Source organism: Pangasianodon hypophthalmus, chromosome 2, assembly GCF_027358585.1.
Source record: "Pangasianodon hypophthalmus isolate fPanHyp1 chromosome 2, fPanHyp1.pri, whole genome shotgun sequence".
In the NCBI taxonomy this organism is placed as follows: Eukaryota; Metazoa; Chordata; class Actinopteri; order Siluriformes; family Pangasiidae; genus Pangasianodon; species Pangasianodon hypophthalmus.
This window is the reverse complement of record NC_069711.1, coordinates 18,225,282-18,250,313: the sequence shown is the minus strand read 5'-3', so window position 1 is coordinate 18,250,313 and position 25,032 is coordinate 18,225,282. Positions and strand designations below refer to the sequence as shown.

Here is a 25,032-nt window from a genome sequence, read left to right as displayed (position 1 = left end):
CTGTTTTAATGTTTTGCTGTTTTTGTCCCTTTGTCTGCTGGTTGCCAGTTGTGGCGAAGCTACAGACCCAATCATGAGTGGCGGGTTTCCCCAGGCCTTGATCCATCATGTGTGATGTGTGTCTGCCTGCTCTCTATGGACTACGGCGTGCCTGTTGCTCTCGTCGATGGCAGAGAGTTGGTATGATCATTCTGAGTGGTTTCAGGACTGCTCAGCGCTCTGTGAGGCATTGTGTCTGTGCTCACTTTGTGAATCCATGGCACGGTGTTCCGAGTGTCGTTGCCCAGTAGCACTGAGGCTGTACAGGCTGTGTGGGACATACCTACGTAGGCCTTCAGCGGGACTATGAGCAGCTACGCCACTGAAATTAGATCCCTACAGCTTTTGAAGAATCTGTGTTTTTGTTTTCTCTGTTTTTGTTTGTTGGTTTGTTTGTCTTTGTAATTGAAAAGTGACCTTGGGTGTGAGAAAGGATAATTATTATTATTATTATTATTATTATTATTATTATTATTATTACTATTGTTGTTATTTAAGGCAATTATGCACTCTCCTTGAGATGGTGCTCATAACGGTTTGTACCTTTAGCACGTATCTTTTACCTGGAAATGTGAATTATAGTATACCTTTAAAAATGTACAAAATTGGACCTTAATGACCATTGTTGTATCTTTAATTAGCTTTTAGAGCAAAGTTTTAAGGATATAACACATACACCTTCAGAGGTAAAAGATACATACTATCAGTACTACTTTTTTCTGAGAGTATGAATCGGCATGATAACATGGGTAGAAATACTATATGATGATATACTTCTTAATATTCTCTGCCTGTGTATGTTGTATTTTTAAAACTCATTATTATTTAGTTCAAACTGTTATTCCTCAAATATATAAAATATAATACAAAATATAATATAAATCATATAACAATGCTGCTAAAAAGAAAAGTGGTAATTGTAATCATTTTTGTTGTGATGCTGGCTGATGTTCACCTTGCTCTTCAGCTTTTGTGTACGAGATTAAAACTTAAAAGATAATAATGCATGGTACTGTGGTGTGTTAACTAAACTGGGTTGTGTATGGCAACTTGCCCCTACTAATTCCAACACCATACTTCTTCACTATACTTCACCATACAACACACAGACAGTATCTAAGCATCTAAAGAACTCTCTGCCTGGTTAAGAGTGTGTGGTTAAATGTGTTCAACCAGTCTTTAAACTTGGACAAGGACTTGCTCAAAAAGAGAGGAATAAACTTAACTGACAGCAAAGGACGAAGAGGAGAGATTTAAAAATAAAAATAAAATAATATTGTGTAAAGTAATGGTAAGCTAAGGCAGCTAAACATGGGATATATTCTTGAAGACATGTCCATATAAAAATGGAGCATAGTGTGTAAAAGAACTATATATATATATATATATATATATATATATGGACAATTTGTATTTTCATAGACAAACTGAGCATCCTGATTCAAAGAGTTTTTGATTCACATACTGAATGGCATTTTGTATGGGCTTTCAACTCAGGTGAAGGATTTAATCTGTTTACCAGTTCTGCTGAAGCACCTCAGAATGAGACTTGAAACATCTTTAAACACATTCAAATGAGGCGACATGTCTAAAAACCTTCATAGACAAACTGAGTTTCATGAGAGGGCCTTTGACTCACACAGTTTTCATGCTTCTAAAGTTTTAAAAAGAAAATGCACAAAAAAATCCACTTTTCCAAATGCAAGACAAAACACAATAAAACAGTTAACATCCTTGTGCATTTGATCCTCTAGTCAGTTGACATAAAAGAAAACCTTCTTCCTGTGAGAAAAAAACTACTACACACTCTCTTTGAGATTCTAATGTAGTCACTAGTGTTTACTGCCTTTCTCGGAGTTCAGCTGGAACGCTAGCATGAATACACAACTAAAATCATAACATGGGCCCACAGAAAAGTAGGGCACTGCGCCCGACACATGTGCTGTACCGTAGTGCTGACCTCCTGTGTGTCGCCACATCAACATCTGTCATTTCCCACAAATGAGTTCCTGCAGTGCCGCGTGATACGGCATGGAGGTATTGGGGGACTGAGTGCTAAATTTCAGCTCACACACTGAATATGCTTTGGGAAATTACATCGCTCACCTCCCGTGCCAAATATTATGATCATTTATTCCCCCCTCCCCTCCCCCAACAGTGGGTGTCCTGGAACATTATTAGCAGATAATCCTAAGGCATATAAAAACGCTAACCAACATGGCCGCTCTTAGATTGGTCCCAACCAGAGTGGGATAGAGAGCTGATTGCTCATTAGTTCTATTAGTGGGCTGAATCGGTGGGTTTCACTCTGTTCCAGGAGACGATGTCCTATTATTGACTTAAATACTCTCTGCTGGGAGAGGACAGAATGGCCCCACTAACACATTGAACATGTACACACTCAAGATTTGTGATGGTGGCCTTGTGCTTCAATCCAACTGGCAGAGTTTATAACATCTTGGCCCTGGCAAACTATAAACTAAAAAGCAGGCAATGTTTTCTTCTGTATCCATTTAACTGCACTAAATTTACTGACTGTAAGATTCTCATGAAGGTGCTCCTGCATGCATGAGAGCAAAGATACTGACAAATACAGTACCAGCATAAAAAGACCCAATACAGTTGAATGTGTAAGGAATAAAACTCTTCAAGGTGTGCTGTTACAGGAAAATAATCAACAGTGGAGTGTGACGCAAATTTTCCCATAACAGGACATTCTGAACTGTTTTATTCTCCTTATACCAAAGCAATTTACCACTAATTACATTTTTTAAATTTATTAATTAAATACATCATACTCTTTATCCATTTATAGTTACATTTAATGTTGTGGAACATGCTGTTATCAGCTATAAACATCCATTTTTTCACAAGTTTCTCTGTTCTTGAAATTAATAAGACAAAACAATGCAACTTGTCATTTTTACAAAAGAAACTAAATTGTACTGAACAATCTCTAGTAGCGGAAAAACTTATTGACTTATTGCAAACTAACACATGAGAATACTTCTATAAATGTTAAAAAGCTTCACCATATCAGTGATTAGATGTTTTTCTTTGTTAAATAACAACATGCTTTTTAATCCGTTTATTGTTTTCCTTAGATTTTGTGAATTGTCCACCAAACTAGTGAATGAGCTTTTACTATAGCAACAATAATGTATCAGAACAAGTGGATTAATATAAAGTTGTGATTTGAATTATATCCAGGACTACTGCCAAAGCTGCTGTTATAGAATATTAATCTTCTGACCAATCAGATTTGAGAATTCAACAGCACTGTGGATATGATGGTCTTACCTCTGCATTACACACGCGACACCGCAGCTGATCCTCCCTCTTCAGCCCCTAAAATAAAAGCACAGATTACAAATCTCTCTAACAAGTAAACTGGCATACATCTAACACATTTTTAAATACTTACTGACTTTTTAAATGTTGCCTAACTTAGGGAGACTCCCATTTACATTTCTGTAATCATGTACCAGCGGAGAGATATACATAATTTAGAATACTAGATATATAGAATACTTTATGCACTACATGTAATTTAATTACCTAAATAATTAAAGACCTCATAGTATAAAAGCTACTCATTAGCAATTAGCCAGATTTATCCTTCTAAACGCTGGACGTGGTAATGGAAAGACATGCAGAGAGAGTGGGGGAGAGAGGGAGAGAGATGGCTAAATCCAGAGCTTATATGCCTGACATGCGGGAGCTCATTTTGATAGATGTTAATGGCATATAATTATGGAACAGTGCTATTAAGCGATGTGATTTTACAAGGGGCCCGTTGCCCCCTGGCGCACTGGCCTGATTGCTGAGAGTGTTTGGCTAATGAATGGAAATGCATGTGTGTTTGCAATGATGAGAATTATCAAGCCATGAGAGAGAGAGAGAGAAATATGACATCTAAACCCGTCCACTTAGGACTACTCTCAGCACACAGAGTCCACTTAACCGCACGCATTCTTCATATGCCCACCAAGGCACGGCTGCTTCACAAACGCAACACTCACGCCTCATGCACATAAATACGATGTTTGGTTTGGTCCTAAGAGCTTTTGGTATGAGGACAGAAAAAAAAGATCAGATGATTTTTCAACAAATGAAATACAAAACATGATATTCTGAACCCTGTAATTAAGCTACATTAAAATAAACCTCTCCAAAATTAACCTCTCCATCCTCCTGTTTATTTACAGAACAGAAATAAAAGGCTTAAACTTCGTGAACACAAATATATAATGTATTATGTTACGCCAATATCTCTAAATGCAATATGCAGAATACAGGGAGCTTAAGGAACTGTGGTTAAGTTACTTTTACTGAATCCAGCATATAAAACTGTTTTATCCTTGCAAGCAGGTCTTTGAAAAATCCTAAACATCATTTAGCCAAGGCCACTTCTCAGAAGCCAGCGCCGAGCACGGGCTAAATTTAGGCAGTTGTTAGCATTTTACAGACTGCGCTGCATCTGGCCAACCATAATCATATCCACTATTTTTCCCTTGTCATTTGCTCCATAACTCTGAGGTCTATTTCATATGGATTGAATTACATATTTTGAAAAGAGTATTATTTTTCACGTAAGATCACTTCCATTAACTGCAGCAGACTGAAAACAGATGTCAGCCCTTTCATACAAGAATGGAAAACATATTCATATGTCGGTATATGGAGCGAATGATTGCGGTGGTTTTGACATGAGCTTTATACTGAGCAGTAATGGATGATATTGTTCTTGTTCTGTGGTATCTCGATCCAGTATCAACCCCTTTTGTCTTTCAGGGACAAAATGACCTGTTTTTGTAGAACAGGACTATTTAAAAAAAAAAAAAAAATTAACATGGACTGTATGTGTTTGGCTCAAATTGTCTAATAAACATGAGTCATTTAATTTAAAAAAAAAAAGCCAAAATGGTCTTCTTTCTTCTCATTTATTTATTTGTTTGTTTATTACTGAACTAAAGAGATAGTATATTTTGTCACAATTGTATTTCTACTCTAAAATTGAAAAGAGATGGCTCAGTGGGATGTCTATTGCTACATCCACTGCCTACACTACAAGCCTGATCCTGATTTCAGTTGTCCTAATGCCTCCTACGTCCTTGTACTCTGTCGAGAGTCTCTCTCTACCAGGAGCGGCCTGCTCCTAATGAGGGTCAAAGGTCATTGAGCTGTGTGCCTAGAGGAGGCAGGATCTCCCAGGCCCACTCAGTCACTGACTCGGGCCCTATATTTAAATCAGGCCTCTGGCACTCGGCTGCATCTCTTAACTACTTCCTGGTTGTTAATTAGTTTTTGTATCGCGCTATTTGTCTCTCTGAGCCCGGCTGGGGTTTGGGGTGGGGGGCTGCTCTGGCCTAAAAAAAGATGCCAAGTGCATGCAATTTTTTTCTCCACCATGACACAGAGACACACAATATGTTCTTCCAAAGCTACTACAGTCCAAATCCTGCATCTGATCTGTGTACATAACACAAAAGAAAGCAAATAAAGGACTGTGAGTTTTTTTGGTCATTGCTTTTTGGATCATGGCTAGTGCTTTGTCATTACTAACCAGTCAGTAAATGTTCTTAGTGAACTGAGATAAGGACATGGACTTTGCTTTATTATCTCTTTTTTCTTCACCCAGGCTGCTTTTAAGAGTAGTATCAGTAGGCCTACATGCTCTCATTGGAAGCTTCATGGCACAAAGCACTCACAAGTCAAATGGTTATTGGATTACATGTTCTGGCTTCATAAAATGCGGTTAAGAGGCACTTTAGGTGGACGCGGCTGACCTGCTTTTCGGGGAGATATCTATCAGACGAGAAGTGACAGGTCAATCACTGAGTTCAGCTTCACTGTCGGAGACACACAGCTCCTTCTACTTTCCTCGACTCTCATCTCTTCTCTCCTGTCTCCACTCTTCTCATTTTCTCTCCTCTCCTAGTCTCTCTACCGCTCTGTCCTCCTCCCCTTTCCTCTTTTCCTTTCATATGATCCCCTCTCCTCCCTTCTTCTCTCGTATTTTCTCAATGTCCTTACTCCCCTTCCCCTTTTCCTGATTTTTAATTACACAGTATAACAATATAATTGTGGTGATAAGTCAGCCCTGCACTTAAGTTATCTAGCTTTGCTGCCTCTCCTGAAGTTGGTAGTACTTGACATAAGTAACTATCCAAGCTATCTATTTAGGCTAACTATTCATTCATTCATTCATATTCGATGCAGAGCCTGGAATCCCTGGAACATTGGATGTGAGGGACCCTGGATCAGATGCCAATCCAGCACCATGCACACACATTTGCACACTTGTTCATACCTTGTGGCAAATTACCAGCATGTTTTTGGGGGGTGGGAGGAAACCAGAGAACTTGGAGAAAACTCACATGGACATGGGGAGAATGTGTGAAACTCTGCACAGACAGCAACCTGAACTGTGCCACCATGCCACCCAAACTAACTACTGTATTTTATAATTAAACCCAATAAGCATAAATCAGCAGCAACCAAGGTGGGTTCAAGTATGACACATTAATTTTCACCAAAACAGCAAATAAAAATACATATAAATATTTAGTGTATGTACAAAACGTGAATGACTGAGGGAGACAATGGCTTCCATTCTCTTGTTTCTCTTCTCTTCCCTCCCTTTCCTGCTTTTCTTCCTATTCTCTTTTCCTTTTATTGTCTCATTTTTTTCTCTGCTCTCTTAATTTTGCATTTTAAGAGCATTTTTTGGTGTGTGTGTGTGTGTGTGTGTGTAAACCACACAAAAAAGACTCTGGTGCATAACAGCTATAGGACAGATGACTCCTGTACCATGCCAACACTCACATGAGCTATTCAGCACTTAGACTCTCTAATGCATCTTTCAGCTGCACACATCGAGTGCTACTCTGGGCTTGTCAAATACAGGCAAATGGTTTAACCAAACACTGGAATAATTTTACCCAGGAATATGTGGGACAGATTTTAAAAGTTCATAATTATGTGTGCACAGTATAAGTGATATATTATTTCTGCATGTACAATAAGAAAACCCATTTATTATTTAGTGAGAAGAACAAAACTGAATCTCCCAGCATGAGCTAAGCAGGCTATAAAACGAAGACAAATCCTTTGTCACTTTGGAAAAATGTGTCTTTTGATCATCATAATCTCGCTGTGGATTTGAGTGCTCTATTTTGGAATAGTTTCGGCATGATGATGAAGGAGATCCGCTGGTTTCAATTTCGTGTGGAAAACAACAGACGAGTCCTGTGCGTGTATATGTACGCATGTGTGTGTTTGTGTGTGTGTGTGTGTGTGCGACTGTTTTGAAAAGGCATGCTGGGATTTGTGGCGGTCTTCAAATCAGAGAGCCAGTGTTTATGAAACGGCAACTGCATAAACAGGATTTAGCGAGACTTTCATCAAAAGACGCAAAACCCATAAAGCAGTATTAACTGTTGGGACAAGCGATCGCTGTGTTGGCAGATTCCTGTCACAATCTAAACAACCAGGCCCAATCAAAAAGAGTTTTTGCCTTCATTTTATTCTTCTTTATACACTTTCATACTGGGAGGTCGTACTAATTACTGCCATTACTTAACTATACTGAAGCTCCTTTTTTTCGGGTCCGGCCTACACATTCTTTGTCAGATGGAGATGCATGATTTGTGCTTAAGTCACTTTTCTATTGTGGCAATAAAAACTGTGCCGCTAGGTAGGAAGAACCGCTGTTACATCAATTTTCTGTAATATTTTAGAGAAAGTTTGAGACAACCTCCATTAAGGATGTCTTTCTTCCTTTTTTCCAGGGTTGAAATCCATTTGTGTTTGCACTGAGCATGGAGTTTAATTAAACAGAACTAACTACAACACCTATCGGCTGCAGTTAATCACAGCAATGGACTATTGATGGCCGATGTGCAGCGATGATGAATGACACTGTGTGTGTATTCATCACTAGTCCTGGGGTGAGAGCAGCTCCCCTACCACCTCCACCTGCAGGACCTAACACAGCCAAGACTACAAGATAAAAAACACCCAGACATGCCTCCAACCAACACACCCAACCAGCCTTTCAGAAGCCTTAATTAAAAATGAAAAATTGCAAGGGTGCAAAGAATGTGGAAGCTAACTTTCTACTTGGTGTCTTTTACTTCTTGCACATGCTGATTAGACCAAACTGTGCACAGAAAATGCATGGCTAAGTATTGCACCAAGACCAGGTGTGCACTTGCTTGGACATACAGCACATTTGATCAGCACAGGTGTGCAAAATAAGAAAGTTTGTGTGTAAAATAAAGAAAGCATACCATTCTGACCCAAGTGAGCAGGCAACTATGATGTGCCATGAGATTCTTGCAGTCACAAAATCTTTTCAGTTGTTCTCCGTCCACCAGCTGCACTTCTCTGCAGATGAAGCACTCAGGAGTTTCTGCAAAAACAAAAAATTTAAATAAATAAATGCCAGCAAAAAAATGTGCATCAGCACAGAATTGTAGACCAGAACAACACCACCTACTGTAAGTGAGCTTCTCCAATAGATCATGTTAATGCAATGCATAAAATCATGCCGACACGTCAAGAGCTTCAGTTAATTTTCATATCAAACATCCAAATAGGGAAAAAATGTGATCTCAGTGACTCTGACCATGGCATGGATTTCAATACCAGACTTGCTGACTTTCAGTGCATTTCAGAAACTTCTGGTCTCCTGGAATTTTCATACACAATAGTCTATAGAGTTTACACAGTATGGAGCAAAAAATTAAAAAAGAAAGAAAAAAAAACATCGTGAGCAGCAATTTTGCAGGCAGAAATGCCTCATTGATGAGAGTTATCAGAGGACAATAGCTGACCAAATAGTTTGAGCTGACCAAAAGTGTACAGTAACTCAAATAACGACTCTTTACAACCATGGTGAGCAGAAAAGCATCTCAGAACACACAACACACCAAACATTGAGACCACATCGACCACATCAGTTCCACTCCTGCCAGTCAAGAACAGGAATCTGATAAATAAATAAAAATCAGTAAAGTCAACCTATCATATATAAATTCTGTTGTCCATCCGTTTATTTATTTATTCATCCATCCATCTATCTGTCTGTCATGAATTTTCATTTTGTATTGTGATCTGTTGATTGTCCATAGTCAGGGTAGATGATATTATTTGATTAAAAAAAAGTGTACGTTGCTTAGCTATGTCTCTGTTACTAAAGGAGAAGACGTAATGTATCATCATTTTGAATCAATCAATCAATCTGTTGTTGCTGCTGTAATCATATAGTCCTGTGTTCATCCCAGGACTCCTATTCTCAATATGCTCATAGCGAACATCCTTTCAAGACACTTAATATTGTTTGCCTTTACTTTTACAGGTTCCCTTTGGAGTCTGGATCCTCTCGAGGTTTATTCCTCATGTTGTCTCAGGTAGTTTTTCTTTGACACTGTCATGCCTGGTTTGCTCATTAGGGTTCTAGATCAGCATACAGATTTCTCTATAGCTGCTTTGTGACAATGTCTATTGTTAAAAGGTTATAGAAATCAAAATGAATTGAATTTAACTGAATTGTATTGACTGTTTGTCATTGGATTTCAAAGTTGTGAACAGTGAGACCTGCTAATATCAGTATACACTGATTGCAATAAGCATACGACTCTGGTTTTGAAGCCTTGTTACTTCTGTAACAGATGGCCCTCTGTCTGAACTTACAGTGATCCAGTGAGCAGGCTAGACACATAGATTGGCGAGCGAGGCAGAGAAATTCCAAGACACCAGAATGAGGTGTCAGTGAGAAGGCAGATCCCATTAAAGTACTGGATAAGTTTGCTAACTACTATTTAGCCAGGCATAGTTTCAGGCATAGGAAGCATGGTGTGGGTGAGAGCTTTGATCACTTTGTGCAGGACTTGTGACTCCTACGTTGAGACTGGGAGTATGTTGACCCAGATGACATGTTGATAAACTCTGTAATTGCAAACGTGTGGGAAAAGAAAGTACAGGAAAGGTTTTAGATTAGATTGAAGACCTGGCAGTTGAAATTTCTCAGCTGTATGAAATGTTATAAAAGCAAATCAAAATAGTCAGAGTGAACATTGCAAAAGAGTCTGCAGTGTCTAGCAGCATTAATCAACCACAATGTCAAAGGGTGAATACTACAAATCAGGATGCAAGGTCAGAAATTGAAAAATTTGAAGGAAATCTTGCTAAAGGCTCTCTGTGTTCTTACCAAATCACTAGGTGGCATAAATAAAACACTTGTAAGCAGCACAAACATCTCTAGATGATGAAATAATGGATATGAATGTGACACAGGCTGACATAGTTGATATGGCAGCTATAGGTGACAGAGATAAATGGAGAGTGAAAGTCAAAACTCCATCTCAGGATGTGCAATTCAGAGTAGACAGTTCAGCACACTTATTGTGGACTGCCATGGTGAGATGAAGGACTCAAACAAAGTAGTTCATGATTATTCCAATCAAAAGCTGTGACCAGTGGCTACATTTGATCTCCCCAGTTAAACAGCAGAGTCTGAAATAGTGAACATATCATGAGAATGGTGGGGACATGGTGGCTTAGTGGTTAGCACGTTTGCCTCGCATCTCCAGGGTTGGAGGCTCAATTCCTGCCACTCCCCTGTGTGTAGAGTTTGCATGTTCTCCCTGTGCTTTGGGGGTTTCCTCTGCCGCTCCAAAGACTGGAGAGCTTCAACTGGCACCTCTGTCTGGAATGTGTGTGCAGTTGTGCCTTACAATGGATTGGCACCCCATCTAGGGTGTCTCCTGCCTTGTGCCCCGGGATAGGCTCCAGGCTCCCCATGACCCTGTGTCAGATACGTGGTACAGAAATTGAATGGATCATGAGAATGTGCTCTAGGTCTAATTATTAGTTTCCTCACAGAATGACACTGAGAAAGACAAGATAGCCAGTGCTGGCAAGGCCTCATTAGTGCAAAATGTACCAGCTGGACTGGATGTCTTTTCTGAACTGGCACTGAAATGGATCTTTGTCAGGCAAGTGCGCAGTGCATCATGTGTGTTGACTGATGGCACCACTCAAAAGAAAGATGACATAGTAGAGAGTAGTAATGGTAATGGAATTAAACCAATCTCCAAAATAGGTTAGGTCTTTGGTGGCAGCCATGCCCAGTTAGGGTGTCACAATCTGTATAGTCCCAAGTGACCTATATAAAGAGATACTTAGGTGGGGATATTATCCCATGTGTACCACAAAAGAAACTGTGTCCACCATGCTGGCTGCTGGGTTACTTAAATTTGATCTATATGAGGCATTGTCACATGTCACTACCTTTAATATGCCAGATGGGAGATTCAATTTGGTAGATGTTACCCTTCAGCCAGGATATCTTTAAACAATCATCTTGGATAGCAGGATGAAAGGCCTTGCTAGCACTACAGGGATTATGGATGGAGCACCCATAATGGAACAGCATGTTGGAATTCTCTGTAAAGTGCTTTTGCACCAGCTATCTTATTTTCTACAAGTTTTCTATTTGTCAATCAGCAGTTCCAGATGTGGGAGCACTGATGAGTGCTGATAGTCTGAAACCAGACTCTTCAAAGTCAGAGCAGTTCTGTATATGCCACAAGGTAAGCATTCCTCTATGACAGATTGTTCAGAGCAATATAGAATTTGTAAATCAGCTGATTAACCAACAGGTATTTGTCAAGCTCAAGGACCTCTACTCAGTGCTTAATCCCAGTTCCGGTTAATCCAGCAACACTTCTATGATGCCAGCAGCAGTAGGCTTGGAGTTATGCTTCTACAAGATTAAGAAAATGCTCTCCATCATTCATGCCTATGAAGGTCTTATATTGTGGACAGTGCTGGCAAGGAGTTCTGCTATCATAGTAAGTGCTATTGTGGCAGTATCATAGTTCCAACTGGCCTTGGGCTGAACCTACAGACATGTTACCTGAGAAAGAGATACAACCGCTAACTCTTCCAGAGCCCTTAATCAGAGTGTAACAAGACCAAGTGCCAGTCAAGCTCAGCCTGATGGACAGTACACTATCAGATTGGTCACCATTATGAAATGTCCAGAGAGAATGAATTTGAGCTACATTCTCTCTTTCCAAGTTAGTTTTTTAGTTCAGTAGGTTTTCAGTTGGTTATAAATGTTACATAACACCTTTAATAGCCATAAAGAAATGTGGGACCATACACAAAACAGCAGTTCTATCTTTTAAATCTATAGAAAACTTCAGCTTAACACTGGCGAAAGAATGATGAAGACTGATAAAAGAAGAAGAAATGATCATCATTATTTGCAGCTGAACGCAGTCTCTAGTGTGTGTCCATTACTGGGTTAATGCAGGCATAATTTGTGCAACATTAACCATGCGCCGGGCAATTATTTGATTAGGGCACGCCGAGAGAGATGTGGGAGTAAATCTTCTACGGCTTGCCTCACACGCGCTGCTTATTACCTTGTCAATTTGTCATTTTGTCACACCTAACAGCGATTGATGTGAATCTGTTTTTGTCAAGTCATTAACAGGCTCATTCACTCGAGGTGCCGCCTCAGATAGGATCTAAACGGAAAATTATACGGGAACCGCCGTAAACAGAGAACAAATTAACTATCTGCGGCAAAAAATAAGCAATTACATCAGGCAATGGCTGCCCCTTAATGAACACTCCATCAGCCATGAACACCTAAGTGCTTTCAGGGAAAAAAAAATCATTATCTCATTTTAATTTGCTGTGTAAATATTATGGACTATAAGAGGAATTAGTAGTGGTACTCGTAAATAAGTCAGGCATTCTAAGGCTTCTGAGGAAAGAGATGGTTAGGACAGCTAGGTGAGCAAAGTTTTGATAACTATAAAATGGTAAAATAAATAGAATGCCTATTCAAATGAAGTCAATTCTTCTGGGAGACAGACATTTCAAATACAGATCCATTTTACACTTTTGAAAGTTGAAATATTAATACAAGTGACTTTGCTCTAATTGCACAAGGCATGAATGCACTATTAGTCATATTTCTTTGCAAGGGATTAAAGAAGAGCTTTATTACTTAAGTCATGTGTTTTCTATTACAAAACTAAAGCCTAAGGGAGCAGTGTGAGAGGATAGAGGAGAGCTGTTCTCATGCACACTGCCTTAGAGGAGTGTGTGCGAGTGTCTGTTTCTCGTCACCTTGTCAGGCACGTCTTCAGGCTGTCCCCAGACTGCACGGCTGCCCAACGCATGCCGCCATATACATCATATGTGGAGCTTAACGTCCATGAGGAATGCAAAAGAGGCCTTCGTCTAAAAGGGTACGTCATGCATCGGATCCTTAGACTCCTTAATTGCAGTCATATCTGCAACACGGACAGTTATTTTAGAAAGGGAGCCATTACTAACTTTCTAAATACAATTACCTGAGGGATCATTTAGCTCCTCAATGTTCAGCTTTACCACAAGTGCTCAGACAGAGGAGGAAAACGTGTCTGAATGTATGACATCAGTGATGGCCTTATCTTTTAAGAGGATGTCGAGAGCATATGGTTATAATCAAGGCAATCCTAAGAGAGAGATGTAAAGACGGAGCTGATTATTAAGGCCTTATTCTCAGAGGACACTGGCAATTAGAGGCAAAAGGATCAGATAGTCTGGAGTCCAGCCTGTGCGTCTCATTAGCGGGAAAACTGTTATGGTGCTCACCTTAACCAGTTGAAAACAGCCTTATGCCAGACTGAATTGCTTGCAATATTACAATACTAGATGTTTATGTTACACAATATATTGCAAACATTTTGATTTAATGCTGTCCTCTTTAAAAATATGAAGTTGTAAGCAGGTATTATGAAAAACATCAAATGCAATATCATAGTATCTGCTTACAACATTACATTTTTAAACAGGACAATATTAAACAGCATAAAACCCTGCACCAGCAATATGAGGTTCTGTTATTCAATTAGACTGCTAGGCTTGTTAAAATTGCTCTTAGCCTCCAATAGTTTATCAAAGTAAGAATGTAAGTCCAATTTCTCACATTTGTCCTCCTTAAATAAAGGCATCTCTTTAAAAAAAAAAAATCACACAAAGCAGTGCACATTAATTCCTTAAAGTCCTCGCTTAATATTCAGTTATATCTGACAAAATTATTCATTAACTATGTACAGTGAAATTAAGAGGGAAAGGTACACATATATGTATGCTTATGAGAGTTTAAGGGGTTAACAAGTAAATATACCATCATATTGGTTATCTGCATGTAAATACACTTCATTATAATTCAATCATTTATCTTCAGTAACCACTTCATCCTGGTCAAGGTTGTGGTGGATCCAGTGCCCATCCTGGGAACAGTGGCTTGCGAGGCATAAAAACACCCTGGATGGAATGCCAGGGCACCATGCATACACACATTCACACACTCATTCTCATTCACACACCTAGAGGCAATTTAGCATAGCCATTCCACCTACTTGGACCTGCTGGAGATGGGAGGAAACCAGAGAACCCAGAGGAAACCCACAAAAAAAAAAAAAAAAAAACAACACCGGGCACCACCACTCTGAATGCCACACCATAGATCCACAGAGCTGCAGAGCTGCACAAGCCCCACATAGCAGCCCTGAGACTACACAGAACGGTGGTGCCAAACTGCCCACCACTGACCACAGTAACAGGCATGCTAACAGTGATCAGATGACGTGGGTGGACACACATAACCCGCCGGAAGATCAAGGCCAAGGGAAGTCTGCCACTCATTCTTAGCTCTTCTCGAGAACCGGGGACCATGTTGTTTTCCTTTGATACTTCCTGACTAAACAATCAGATAACTCAAGCCAAGTCATGTCACAGATGCTCGAACACATTTTTCTAAACAATAATATAAGTGAGTTCAAACTGAGTTCAGGAGGCTATATCTTGTATTGCACACTGCTGGTTTGATTATCTAAGGGTTGTGGCATTTGTTGTTTTGTTGAACATGGGTTTTCTGTAAAATCCGGTGTAAGTCATGCTAGCTTACCATACAGCTTAGCATAGTAAATGCACATGTTTGTGTGTGTGTGCAAGTGCCTACTGCTGCGAGACAGGAAGTATGTGTGGGTCAAGCTGTGCAGTAATGAGAAGACTCACACACACGCCTCATCTCGTGACTGAGAAATGACCCCCTATCTCACTCACTGTCTCTCTCTCTCTCTCTCTCTCTCTCTCTCATCAGATCCTCCCTCTCTCGCAGAGGTGTTTATTTAATGGCACTGTGACTGAAGCTTTTCATAATTATGTTAAATACTGTCAGCCTTGATCAAACTCCACACCCAGCAATCACAGGTCCTCTTCTTACCCCTATCAGCGAGAGTCCATGCGCGTACACACATGCACACATACACGTGCACACACACACACACACACACACACACACACACACTCACTAATGAGCACAGACTCAGAAGCGCTAATGAAGGCACTCAAATAACATGTTAACTGTGCACACACACAAGTGCAGACACATTCACCATCTGACTAAGCCAAATGGCATTTAAAGTAACAATCCTCAGCTGTCATATGTGCTGAAAAAATAGCTCAGTGCCTTTAGCTTGCTCTCCAGAACTGCAAGTGTGATCTCTCTCTTCTTCTTTCTTTCTTCCTTTCTTTCTTTCTTTCTTTCTCTGCTCTCTGATCTGCTTTTCCGATCCATGCTGTTAGAAAAACTGAACCTTTCCTTTGTTTAATCCAATCCAGTGTTACAAGAACACTACAAGAACAGCTTCAGCGAGAGTGAATATTCAATTTCTTACAAACACAAGGACCCCTAACATAAGATAATAATTTAGATAACTAATTAAGCTGACACACTTCTGTTTACTTAGCACCAGTAGTTGACCAGCCAAGACATGTTTGGGATCCAAAGCTTCTTCAGGTTTAGACTGGGGCTATGAGGCTACTTTGGCTAACAGATAAGTTACACTTATCTAAACGTAGCCTGGTCTGATGAATCTGAATTTCTGCTGAGGCACACAGATGGTAGGGTCAAAATTTGGCACCAGCAGCATGAATCCACGGACCCAACCTGCCATGTCAGCAGTCCAGGCTGGTGGAGGTGGTGTAATGGTGTGGGGAATGTTTTCTTGGCAGACGTGGGGCACGTTAATACCAATCAATCATCGCTTGAATGCCACAGCCTATTTGAGCATTGTTGCTGACCATGTGCATCTCTTCATGGTCACAATTTACACATCTTCTAATGGCTACTTCCAGCATGATGATGCACCCTGTCACAAAGCAAAAGTCATCTCAAACTGGTTTCATGAACCTGACAGTAGGATCAGTGTTCTTCAGTGGCCTTCTCAGGGTTGTGGTGGATCCAGAGCCAACCTGGAAAAACTGGACCTGAGGCGGGAATACACTCTGAAGGCACCATACACACACATACATTCACTCTTAGGAGCAATTAGCATTAAGTGCAGCCAAAGTAGGTGAAAGTAGGAGGAAACTGGAGCACCTCAAGGAAACCGGTGTAAACATGGGGAGAAGCTCCACACAGTGTAACCAGAGATCAAGATGAAACCAGGGATGCTGGAGCTGTGAGGTGGCAATGCTGCCCCCTCACCACCATGTTGCTTCTTTTAAAAAATTAAATATAATATGTAAATATGTAAACAAAATACTGTATTGACCACCTGCATTTGCTGCTAATTAGTATGTTATATTTACATTTACAGTATTTATTATTATATTGTAATATCTCTTTGCACCTTATTCCACACAAGAGCTGTCACTGCACTGTCCTGTACTGTGCCTACTGTCCTGTTTTAGTATTGGAAGAACAAAGTGATTCTGGATTTAGGATGGCTGCTAACTCAGTGTCTAGCTATGCAATGTACTTTTGTCTATTTTTATAGATAGTGTTAGAAACTACATTTACAGTGTTTAGCAAATATCCTTATCAAGGGAGACTTTTAGAAATTCTTTAGTCTCCATCGAAAAACATTTCCTCATGCTAGTACAAGTAGGTCAGGGGCTAAGAATACATTTAAGCTGTTAGAGGGGAGTTAGTATGGGTGAGAAATGAGAGTACAAGTCAAGGTCAGCAAGTCTACTTGAGAAATTTAACAACTCAACACAGTTTGAGGCAAGGGTGTGATAATTTAGACATGCAGTTTGCTCAACACAAATCTGACAGCTGTATGCTTTCCTAACTTGTTGCTACATTTGCATTCAAAACTAAAGAAGCAAACTTCAGCAACCAAACATGTCTTGGCCGATATATTTGAGATAAAGGGAAAATTATGTAAATTTCATTTTTGGCTGAAGTATCACTTTTACCAATCCTAACTTTCCACTAGCCTGTGTGAACGTGCACTCATGAAACCATGTTGATTTAATCCCATTTTGTGTTCTTACCTCTTGGCAGTATTTGCACTGAAGGGACATTTCCAGCTTTGTGTTAATACATTGCCTTATTCAAACCCATGTGTGTGGGTTTGGAAAATCCTTGTTTAGGAAATACTGTAGTTTCCTCTTCTAAACTTGTGCAATCCCTTGAACGCACTGTGCAGGCCTGCTTTACTTCTTCACTACGCATATTTTCCACCGTGGTCCAGCTTCATTTCCTGTCTAGAAATGAGTGTGAGGGGGAAATGTTTTTCGTATTAGCCCATTAAGTCCAAGTGTCAACTCACTTCAAATAAGATGAGCCTTTTCTAAGTGAGTGAACAAGAATCTTAGCTTTCAGGGGGATTTTGTTTAAATAAAAGAAGAAGAAGGAGAAGAAGAAGAAGAAGAAGCAAAAACAGTTCTCCTGCTCACTGTCAAAAAATAGCTCTACAAATAATCACAAATTCTGTTGGGGATGACCTGGACTCAGTTACCCACTGATTTAAGATGTACAGAATTCAAAAATGCAATAAAACATAATAAACGGAGGGACGCGCCCCTCTAGGAATGCTAGTTGTGCGTGAGCAAAATGCTTTCTGCTCTTGCCTCGCTGTCTTCCATCATCACTTTAATCCCTAGAATTACCAGCAAAGCCTGCTTTCTGAAAATCAAAATCATTCCCTGTGCTGTAATCACGCGATGTAGGGAAAATGCACAAATGAACGTGGTTAAGCTCTGAGTAAATATTTGAGGCATGTTTTTGGCCATGCCATAACGAGGAGTGTCACAAGAGAAGATGCAGTTTCTAATGGACAGGGCTTTCTGCCATGAGTGTAAAGTTTGTAGATTTGCTATAACAGTGGAGATAAAAGAAGACACCATTCGTAACTTGGCTTTTCACTCTAAAATGATGTGGTAGGGAAAGCCTCCATTCCAAACCAAAAATTGTTTTAAATCTAAGTAAAGAGCTGGCAGAAGAGTTAAAACAGAGAAAAGTTACACACATATTCCAGCTCTTAGCCTGACTTGTGTGCTGACAATAAGCAGCCTTGCATGGATGGACATCTAACTCCATAACTGTATCAAGAAAACTTCACACATGCAAGTCTGTTCCACACTCCTGCGTCTGTCTGAGGGCATCATAAAAAATGAAGAATAAAATATATTTACAGATACTTCTGTATGATTCAATATGAAAATGTAGTGCTTTCTTGCTAGACTTTTTCACACATAACATCAATACCTTTATTGACTGGTTCTTTCAATTACCAAAATACAATATAATATGTATTATAAAATTATGTGAAATTTAAAAAGAGAAGTTGTGTGTAGCAATGATTGAGTGACTCGCCCTTTTGCATATTTAATGCATTAGCTAGTTAGCTGAATTTTTTTTTTTTTTTTGGGGGGGGGGGGGGGGGGGGGGGTGTCTTTTTTTAGCCTCATTTGTTGTTGCTCAACAGAAGCTGCTCAACTTACTGTCAAACTGCCAGGTAAATTAGCCATGTTGCCATGTTTTGTTATGAGATTGTTGTTTGTTAATAGTTCTTTGTAGCCATCTAGCTCATAATTCTTACTATTTCAGAGATCCAGATCAATGAAATAACATTAGCTACTTTGCAGCATTCATGTATGGTGATTAAATTTAGATGATAACCTGTGAAAATCCATATGCAATTAATTATTAATTGCATACAATTATATATAATAATAATGTATTATAATTATATTTTATTTAATTATAATTATTAATAAAGTATGTGGATAAAATGCTAACCAGCAGGCTAAAAATGAGAAGTGACATTGGAAGTGACTGGAATAAACTTTAACTATATTGTAAACACTTGCTGGTACAGTTTTAAAGCAGCTGGTATTGCTGTAATATAAGAATATAAAATAATATAAATATAATATTTAAAAAAACAGCCCATTCCTGTTTTAAAAAAATATACAAATACATCCTATACTAGAGAAATGTTAATGTTATCTAATGCATTATATAATGCTGTCGGTTAAGGGAACCTTAATATAGAAGTAGGTATATAATAAAGCTGGGTCCTTGAGCGCGGCCCTTAAACCTCAAATGCTCAGCTCAAATGTAAGTCAAATGTAAAATGTACAAATGTAAATGTAACAACATAACTAAGCTCAGCCCTGGCATGAAGACAGGCACTGACTTGCACAATGAGGACAGAGCCACACACAGGGCTAAAAAACGCCTCAGGGTCTATTTAAGTGGTCAGACTTGCTAACTTTTATACTACCCATAGACAACATTCAGGCACTGAACAGCCATGTGTAAGATGTGTAAGAGTGTGAACTGCGTCATCTGGCCTAAAGCAATATCCAGCCTTAAATCAAGTCTTTGATTCAACATGGTGTTACTCTGCTTCTGTTTGTTTGCCCAAAATAGGGCAGCTAAAGCCATACCATGAATTAGGGACCTTTCTACCTTTTTAGTAAGACACAGGGGTTTACCTGTCATCAGAGCTCTCATCTCCAGTCCTGATAAACTGCTGCTTCAGCCCTACTGTCTCCTATAGCTCTTTTCTCAACAAGCTCTGTGTCCTCAGGTAGCACAGATAGCAATTTGCTGGCTCTAGAAGAAATTTACTTAGCTGTACTGGCTGTGATTAGAATCCAGTGCAGCCTCTATAAGCACTTATTGTTACAGACCAGGCAAACAACACCATCCAAGCCTCATTAGATCTGTATGCCCTTGAAACATGATCCAGAGTGATCACAATGCATCCTTTGAGCCTAATTCTGTCAAACCGCAATTGAGTCAGTGTGATAATAGGAATGGTGCATTGCTACTGACCAAAAAGGCCATTACTTTTCCCTTGTGCATGGAAAGTTGCCACAGATGAGCTTTGTACAGCTATTTCAATGGAAACACAAACAAACATATAGCAGAGAGAGAGAGGGAGAGAGAGAGAAAGAGAGAGAGAAAAGAGAGACAATAGAGAATTATATCAAACATCAGAACAGGTATCAGAATGAGACACGTGAAGGATGAAGGAGAGAGACCAGAGAAACACATCAGAAAAAAAACAGCTAAGAGAGTCACTTTTGGGGAAAAAAAGGTTCCAGAGAAAAACACATGAAGGAGAGATACCAGAGAGACAGGAGAAAAAATAGCAGAGAAAGAAACCATTGAAAAGGGATACCAGAGAGAGATAGATCAGGAAAAAAACATACCAGAGAGAGAGAGAGAGAGAGAAAGAGAGAGAGACAGAGAACGGGAAAAAAGGTACCAGAGAGAGACATATCAGAAAACAAAGATACTAGAGAGACAACAGAAAAAGTTACAAAAGAGAGACATAAGAGAGAATGAGACATTAAAAAGATACCAGAGAGATACACATCTGAAAAAAGAGAGAGGGTCATAACAGAAAAAAATATCCAGAGAGAGATACATCAGAAAAACAATGCCAGAAAGGGATACAACAGAAAAAAAAGATCCCAGAGAGTTTAAATGTTGAAGAATTCACAAAGTTTTATTATGATCAGTACAGTGCTTGTCAAAAATCTTTCAATTTATATTAAAGTTTGGTTAACTTTAAGCAATAAACTAGTTTTAAATGCTGTAAATCTAAGTAGAAATTAGATGCGCATAAATTCAGTAATATTTTACTTTTTTAATTTTCTGGAATCAAAATCCAATTGGACACAACATATACTTATTTTATAATTGATATAGTACTTTTTATAAGTCATATCTATAAGCTTAAATTATGGTGCTTTCACATATGTAATGTTTAGTTTGTTTGACTTGGTGCCCTGGTGCAGTTTGCTCTCTGGTATGTTTGATTAGGAGGTGAGCAACCTTAACTCGGTACAGACCAAAATAACCAGCCAAAGACCGGATGTGTGAGGTGGTTTCAGTCCAGTTCCAATCGACCTCTAATGTGGTTTGATTACAGTGAGAAAGCGATTTGACCCCGAGTGCACCCAACTGCAGGAAGTGAACCAAACCTGCCATGTATTTTGGGTTGCAGGAGGCAGTTTTAATAGATGTGCAAAAACTGAGCCAAAGGACAGAGCTGTAGAGCTGCAGAAATGCAGTGTGTTCTGGATATTTGGGCAGATGAACAACAAGCGAAAGTAAACAGTGAATGTGATACACGAAATGTTTTAAACTAGCTATGTGTTGGGTACTCGTGTGATTTCTACATGCACTTGGCAAAGGTTTGTTTACTTCGTCCATAACTACATTTCAGACTAATGAAAAAAAGAGTTTGACTTATCGGCCAATGTTTTTTTTTTTTATGCATGGACTAACAGGTGTGAAGGTGCCCTAACAAGCTTAACGACCTCAAAGTGTACCTGCCTTATTACAGGATAAGCCAAAGCCTTAATATAGCACCTGAGAGTGGCCAGTCCTTAAATACAAAGATTCAGGTTTTTGGTGGAACACTTATTTAATACAGTATGATTTCTTGATTAATTTCCATTGACTGTCTTTTATTTGGTCTGTGGCACTATTAGTGTTTAATAAAACACAACCACCATCTTTTTAAAAGTCTTTGACTTTTTTTGTGTATGTTTACTTTTATCCTTTCAGCAGTGTCTTACAAATAAGGTACAATCCAGTCTAAGGGTCTTGCTCAAGGGCCCAGCAGTGGCTCTCTGGCAGTCCTGTGATTTAAAAGAAACCTTAACTGCTGTACTGTTACTGCCCACATATATGAACTAATGATTTGTTTCTGGAAGCCAGTAGAGGTTTGTCAGCATGTGGGAGTGTGTCAGAAGAGTCACTGTCACAAAAGCTGCATTGTTTTCAAAGTAGTGTGTGTCAAGGTCGTGTTAATGCCCCTTCTTGGTAGCTGCTTTTTTTTTGTTCTACTGACTCAGTGACTAAGTCTTCCCTCGCTAAGGTATGCCAGAGGTGAACATGTGTTGTGTGTTACACAGAAACATAACAGCAAATTGCTAATTGCTAAGGCTAATTGCAGGCTGTAGAGGCGGGGCAGCAGCTGGGGTTTGAACCAATGGTAATGGAGTCATAAAAATGTCAGCGAGGTCAACTCCTCCAATTATTTCCTTTCTCACATATGATACTGCTCTCTCTCGCTCTCTCTTTCTCTCTCTCTCTTATTACCATCATTATGGCAAGCCCTTGGGGCCTTTCTCACACGCAGGAAAATAGACTCATTTCAGCAGCTTGCGAAAACAATAGAATAACACTGAAAAAAAACACAGTAAGCAAGTGGTGAGTGAAGCACAGCACAGCTGACACACATGTCTACAGCGATCCATGGCTCCCATAATTAACTGTCAACCTTTCTCACTCTCTGAATGGGTAGCCTCCTAATACAAGGTTAGCAGTGAACTAACTGCACCAAGTCAGCCTGCAAACACCTTCTAACAGAACAAAACGTCCTGTGGATGTCAGGCATGTTCCTCTGCTTCCATCGCACTGAGACAGAAGGAGAAAAGAGACAGTACTAGCTTCAAACGCGCCATTTTGATCTTCTCTCAGACATCTTCAGAGCTCTGCCATAAGAGTCAATATGCAATTTGACAGAATTACTTTACTTACATCTGTGTCTTGAAGTGACTTAAAGTAGCATGTCTTTTAACCACTACATTTCCTATGTAAATAAACAAGGCTGCACAAAAAAGCACATGGGAAATATGCAGTCTATGTTTTCATGACAGATAGCTGCACATTTTAGGGGTACAATCATAAAACCACCCAGCATGAAACCTGTCAAGACGTCAGCTTCTCTCCCTCTTTACACACACCTCCAACACTGAACATTTCTCTCTTTTAAAGCTCAGATACAAATATAATAGGGATGTAACCCAATACAAATCCATTCAGAATGAACTGATAATGTGTTCAAAATAGATACAAATGCAGATACTTATATATATATTCTTTTTTTATCCCCCTTTTTTTCCAATAGAAACCTTGCCAGAAATGTTCACAGGGCATCTGGTTGAGATTTGAGGGGATGCAACTAAAAATTTGGGAGAGCAGGCGGTTTTAACTTTCATGTGGGGTCTGAGCGCGCGGTCACATATGAAGCTTGCTGGGACCAAGAAAGACCATGTTCATTAGCATGCTTTTTCAGCTTTCATTCATTCATAGTAGTAACTGCCTGGTCAGGTTCATGGGGTTTTGTCCCCAGTGTATTCCAGTGTGCCCCGGAGCATAGTGGTCAGGTCCATATTTAAATTTTAAAAAATTAAATATTTAGGATTATGCCACACCTACTTCAGGTTTAAATCTAAATAACGATACAGACATTTAGAGACCTAAACAGACAGAGATAAAAAAAAAATATCCCTAAAGTATAGTATATAACAGTTAGTTCTGGTCGACTAATTTGATTGGTCGAGCAGTGTTTCAGGAGTGCTTATATTTACTATAACCGCACTGGGATGTTTCACTGTGTGAATCACTACCCTTATCTGTGTTCATCACGTAAATTTCCACTTCCTAGTTCAAAAAGGTTACTACAGTAGAGTTTGCAACATCAGCAAACAAGGCAAAATATATTTTTCAGGAGTATAACTTTTGACTTAAAATATGAAGGCTCATCAGATGATGATAAAAATCATCTGAAGAAACACCAGTTTCACCAGAAGAAACACCAGTTTCACCAGAAGCACAATTAACAAGAATGTTCAAATCAATGTGAGCTAGCTAGCCAGCTAGCCAACATGCTATAAAGTGAGTGTGGCTTCGTCGGGATCCATTTCCACTAGTGGAGCAAAAATGAACACAACATTTGGCCATATTGTGTCCAAAATGTCAGTTACTCTATATTAATTTCTTGTTTATAGAACTGTCGTATAAATGCAATATTGCACTCGCAATCATGTGGTTATACTGAAGTTCTGCACTACTGTGATTTGACTGTAGGTAATCACAGCTATGCTGAAATTCAGTATAATCGCATGATTGTGTGTGCAATAAATGTAATGGGTGAAGTGAAATGACGTGACTTGTGGCCAAGTATGGTGACCCATACTCAGAATTTGTGCTCTGCATTTAACCTATCCAAGTGCACACACACAGTAGTGAACACAAACACACCGTGAACTCACACCCAGAGCAGTGGGCAGCCTTTTTTTTTTTTTGCTGCGGCATCCGGGAAGCAGTTGGGGGCTCGGTGCCTTGCTCAAAGGTCTCACTTCAGTCGTGGTATTCTCCGATTACATTTTTAATAAACTTTGTAAGTAAAAAACAAGGAGAAAGCTGGAGTTTGATAACATTCGCATAACAAGCCTAGCTAACATTGTTGCTGAAAGCACAATTGAAAAGAAGAAACGGTGTGGCCAACCCTAAAAGCCCAGCTTGGAATTGATAAATAAGTTGCCAGTTCACCACTACAGCTTCCAAAACAGCCTGATCGAAGAGGACTTTAAATTCAATTAGCAGTAATGCTGTTAATGAGCCCATTAAAAGAAGAATAATGGTGAATTAGGCCAATCTGGGTTAGAGATAGCCTGTGTGACAGCCATCTGTCCAAAACAGGAGGCAAAAAAGGAAAAAAAACAGGATTGCACCATGGCCAATGGAACCATCCAAATACATGTTTGGACCTCTGCCATATGGCCTCATCTATCTTGTCTCTTAAAATGTGGCATCTCTGTCAAAACCTCTCTACATCTGGTAGAGACCAAGAAAACAAACCACTGCTA

General features: G+C 39.4%; 1 protein-coding gene across 2 annotated transcripts in view; it reads right to left on the bottom strand.

Annotated features, from left to right (window-relative positions):
- Window positions 1-25,032, bottom strand: part of LOC113536767 (uncharacterized) — a 115,293-nt gene that overhangs the window by 87,091 nt on the left and 3,170 nt on the right. For both annotated transcript variants that reach the window (XM_034300733.2, XM_026930929.3), the window contains exons 2-3: window positions 8,334-8,455; window positions 3,340-3,387 (exon numbers count right to left, since the gene is read on the bottom strand). In XM_034300733.2, the coding sequence (XP_034156624.1) occupies window positions 3,340-3,387; window positions 8,334-8,455 (170 nt within the window). The remainder of the gene's footprint in view (window positions 1-3,339; window positions 3,388-8,333; window positions 8,456-25,032) is intronic.